The 4,266-nt window shown below is 59.1% G+C and overlaps 2 protein-coding genes across 2 annotated transcripts; one reads left to right on the plus strand and one right to left on the minus strand.

Moving 5' to 3' along the window:
- Positions 1–1,640: 1,640 nt before the first annotated feature.
- Positions 1,641–2,564, minus strand: SPRG_14958 (hypothetical protein; the record flags this gene model as incomplete). The annotated part of the gene is made up of 2 exons (XM_012354768.1): positions 1,641–2,338; positions 2,384–2,564. The coding sequence occupies 2 exons, from the start codon at positions 2,562–2,564 to the stop codon at positions 1,641–1,643; spliced, it is 879 nt and encodes a 292-aa protein (XP_012210158.1).
- A 1,338-nt stretch (positions 2,565–3,902) lies between these two features.
- On the plus strand, positions 3,903–4,161 carry SPRG_21474 (hypothetical protein; the record flags this gene model as incomplete). The annotated part of the gene is made up of 2 exons (XM_012354769.1): positions 3,903–4,064; positions 4,111–4,161. The coding sequence occupies 2 exons, from the start codon at positions 3,903–3,905 to the stop codon at positions 4,159–4,161; spliced, it is 213 nt and encodes a 70-aa protein (XP_012210159.1).
- Positions 4,162–4,266: the final 105 nt, after the last annotated feature.

The following is a 4,266-nucleotide window of genomic DNA, read 5'->3' on the forward strand; positions in this document are numbered from 1 at the left end:
AAGCGAGAAGCGAATCCATTCAGTTCATACTTGGTAGCGCGCGTCGCCTTGGCAGCTCGCTACGTCCAAGGCAAAGATCGGACGGGTCCGACAAACAGATAGGGCGACAGAACGACGAGGAAGAAGATTGCGGACGCGCCGACGAACCGCGCCGGCGCCACGTGCGTGCGGAGCGACCGCAGCTGGCGCAAGACCACCCGTGACGGCGCCCGCGGGTCCGCGAGCCGCGCAAAGAGGTTGGTCATGGACCACGACAAGTGCACCGAGAGGTGTGCGATGAGAACGAGGCTCCTAGCATCAACGCATCAGCAGGATCGGTTGGTGGGCTCTCGAGGGTCTACGCTGTGCAGGTCGGAACGACCATACGCAGTGCGAAGAGCATGGCGCATGGCCAGTCGGAGCCAGCGATGATGACGACAGGTAGACCGGCGCAGACGAGAACGCAGAGTGCAGTGGCGAGGAGCATGCAGCGAAGGTACCATCGGTACTTGATGCCTTGGTTGGACGACGAGGGCGGCAGCGTGTGTGACTGTCGCCAGAGAAGCTCGATCGGCAGCACAAGGTAGCACGCCGAGACGACGAGCAGCGGCGCCGCGTGGGCCTCGACCATTGCGGCCACGTCGATGGTCGTTGCCGGCTAAAAATATGCGAAATGAGGAAGGCCATGGATGTATCAATGTATCATCCACTCGAGCATCGCAGGGGCCGTGGAGGTGCGATACCACGAGTGGTGCGGGAGCTCCACCAAACACAGTATGTTCAACGTGTTGGATTGGAATGTTAGATAGCCCACCGACCTCAACTTTTACTACTTTGAGAAAAAAGAGTTCCAAGAACAGTTTGTTGTGATGAGCGACAGACGACATGGTGCCAAGTTGGTGACTAAGCTTGGACTTTGTTGCGATGGCGCTCCGTGTCGTTAAAATGAGCCTGCGCCGGCCACTTGCTCGGCCTGCGAGCACGAGACGCTGCTAGCTGACGCTTCGCATGAGCGCGGGGGAAGCCACTTGTAGCGCAGTTACACATGTGGGGCCATGCAACAGTGTCGTGACGCCGTCGCATGGTCGGTCGTGCTTGGTGCCAGGATCGTGGTGAGTGGCGCCAATACCGGTAGCTAATTTCCGTTGGCTTCGCTCACATCTTTTGCGTGCGATAGCCTGGTTGCATCGACAACGCATTTGATTTGAAATACAATCATTTACCCTACCCCTGTACAACCCAACAACGCCTTTGGACGAGTTGGTGCAGGTGAACACGATTTCTGAGTAGCTGGATAAGGCGCACGGACGCCGCTCCGCGGTCCTCCTCGAACTCGCCCACGACGCAGCGCAGCCCCAAGCAACCATCGCACGCCAAGCCACCAAGCCAGATCACCTTGATGACACGCTCCATGCGACAGGCCGTCTTGGACTGCAAGAAGGTACGCCTGTAGTATCCATTCAAAGTCTATTGTCACTTTCTCGACCAGAAGGAGCGATGCACCTCAGTTGCGAACGCCACCACCGCTGCTACAGTGCTGCGTCGTGTGTAGCTTGCTGCGTGGCAACCCAACATAATCCAACAGTTGTGGCGTCTGTGCTCCAACAACCACATCGCTGTCAAGTCATGGGGTTTGATAATTGACTCGATTGGAACAGCGGTCACGGCGCGAGCATGATGGAACGTGCTGTGAATACTGTGCCTTGGCGCTCGGGGGCGCGCGGCCGTGACGAAGGGCTGAGGCCGAGCGACGCTGCTGATAGGATGCTGCCCGCACGACGCGCCGACCCGCTTCGGTCGCTCGAGACCGCTCGACCACCGCTCTCTAAATCGCTTGTTCCGCGCAGCGCCGTGGCCGAGATGCTTTCGGGCATTTGCGGGCCCTTTGGCTGGGCGCAGTCGCGCAAAATGTTGGACCGGTGCAAGTACGTGTCCCACGTCGGGCTGCTGTCGCGATAGCTCGGGAGGACGTCGTTGATGAGCACTCGCAGCAGCTTATCATGAAGCGTATCGAGAAGCCGATCGATAATGTCGGAATGTGGCTTGTTGACAAAGGCGGCGATGCGGGGACCGAGCGCAGACGCTGCGTTCGACCCAAGGACCGCGTGGGGTGCCAAGCAGAGGTTGTAGACGACCTTGATCGAGACGCGCTTGGCCTTGTAGTGCTGTACGAGCTGCCACGTGAGGAGCTCGGTCACCCGCTGCATCTCCACTGCGTGGGCGAGAAACTGGTCGAAGTGCACGGCGTCAAGTAAGAAGCTCTGGAGGTCTTCGAGCTGCACGGTCGCAAACGGGTCGTCGACGATCGAGTGCGACCGCAATTGGAACGTTCGCACCTTGGGCGATGCATGACGCTGGCCTACGCCACACCTCATATCTTATTTCAGATCGTAGAGGTGCCTACTGGGTGAGGCCGTTGGGAGGCCAAAGTGCAATGTGAGAAAGTGCAACAACAGAATACCGGCGTCACCGATATGGTACGTGACCAGTGACGGCATCACCAACGACAACACGAGACAGAGGTAGGTGCCCACGAGGCCGAGCAACGTGACGGTAAACGCAGCGCGCTCTTGGCGGTGGTACATGGCGAGCGCACTGGCCAAGAGGCCCCATATTGTGGCATGACCGACTTGTATCGCCCGAAGCGTCTGTGCCGACAACGATCGAGGTGGTAGCTGAGAGAGCACTCTACCTGAAAAGCATCGGTTGTTTGACATGCCTCGACGTGCAGTGAGAGCACGGATGCTTGGATGGCAACGTACGGTGCCAGCGAGGCGAGCACTAGAACGCTCGCGACTGTCGGACACACGGGCGGTGCGACGGCGCGCTGCAGGTACCGAAGCTTTCGCGTCGGCATTGACGACTCTGGTGGGTTCTTGTACACGAGTAGCGCCTTGGTGAACGACCGCAAAAGGAGGAGGGATGTATGGGCGACAAGGAAGAGAGCACTACAACAGTGCACCTCCGCGCCTTTTCTTGGAGGCTATAGCGAACCTTGTGATGGCCGGTAGTAGAAACTGCGTGACGTAGCCGATCCAGCAAGGCAAGTCGTCGCATACGAGCACACTGAGCGGCAGCAAGAGGCAGTGCAGGCCGCAGAGTTGGTGCAGAAGCCGCAAGCTCGGTCGCTTGGGCGCCACCGAGGGTGCGGCTCCATAGACACACTGGCGGTAGGGCACGCTCGCACCCGCGACGGCGACAAGCAGCACGGGCACGGCGCGGCTGGCGATCATGCTTGATGGCTAAAAAGGCGCCTGGCGTTTCGGGCGCCGTTTCCAAAAAACGACCAAGTAGACGACACCTCGTCACTAATCCGTTGCTGGGCATATCTTGTTGCTGCGACTGCATCTCAGACATGGCTCGAATGAAAGCTAGGAAAGGGCCATACTCCATTTAATACGAGTGGGTCCTGAAGCATCCGGGAGGGAGCCGCAACTCATGGTGGTGACATATCGATCGTCCCGCCGGCAATACCGATATAGTGAAACCAACTCTAGACAAGTTGTTTTGAGGAGGTTTTTAACCCTACCAGTACGTGCCGACGTATTGTGCCACCGTCGTCGCCACGGTGACGACGACGACGGTCGTTGAGCTACTGTAGTAGTAGTAGCACGGTACCACCAGGACGACTGGGAGAGGCGGGCTTGCCATGGCGGCTGTGGGGATTGTTACGGCAACCCGAGCTGTGCCAGAAAAGGGTGCGTCGGCCATTATCTCCTGATGTTATAACAGATCAGGACGGGTCGATGCAGCGTGTTGCTGAATTCTAACAAATTCAGCCTGTGTTACAGATCGCGTGCACCCCTTTTCGTCACGGACGGTCGCCCGTAAATCATTTCACTTGCCATTTTCGAGCCGTCGACCACACGCCGACATGCAGCTCCTCGCGTTCCTCGGCCTCGCGGTTGTCTGCCACGAAGCGCATGGCATGCACCTCGGCGCCATGGCGCCGCCGACGATCGACGAGTTTGACGCGGCTATCCACCGCCACCATGAGCTCCACCGCATGGGCGTGCCGCCGCCGCCGCGGCAGTCCAAGGCCGCACGACAGGCCGCGCTCGACAAGACGTCGCGCCTCATCCAAGGTACGCATACTGCTAGCGCAATGGAGCGCTCATGCGTTCGGTATAGAACACAACGCGCAGCCCAACGCGAGCTTTATCATGCGCTACAACGCGATGAGCGACTTCTCCGACGACGAGTACTCTGCGCTGCTGCAGATCAAGCCCGACCCACGCCTACACGCCTTCAGCACGCTGGCGCCACCACCGGGGGGTCCGAGGTCGA

The sequence above is a fragment of the Saprolegnia parasitica genome, assembly GCF_000151545.1.
Source record: "Saprolegnia parasitica CBS 223.65 unplaced genomic scaffold supercont2.181, whole genome shotgun sequence".
Classification (NCBI taxonomy): Eukaryota; Oomycota; class Saprolegniomycetes; order Saprolegniales; family Saprolegniaceae; genus Saprolegnia; species Saprolegnia parasitica.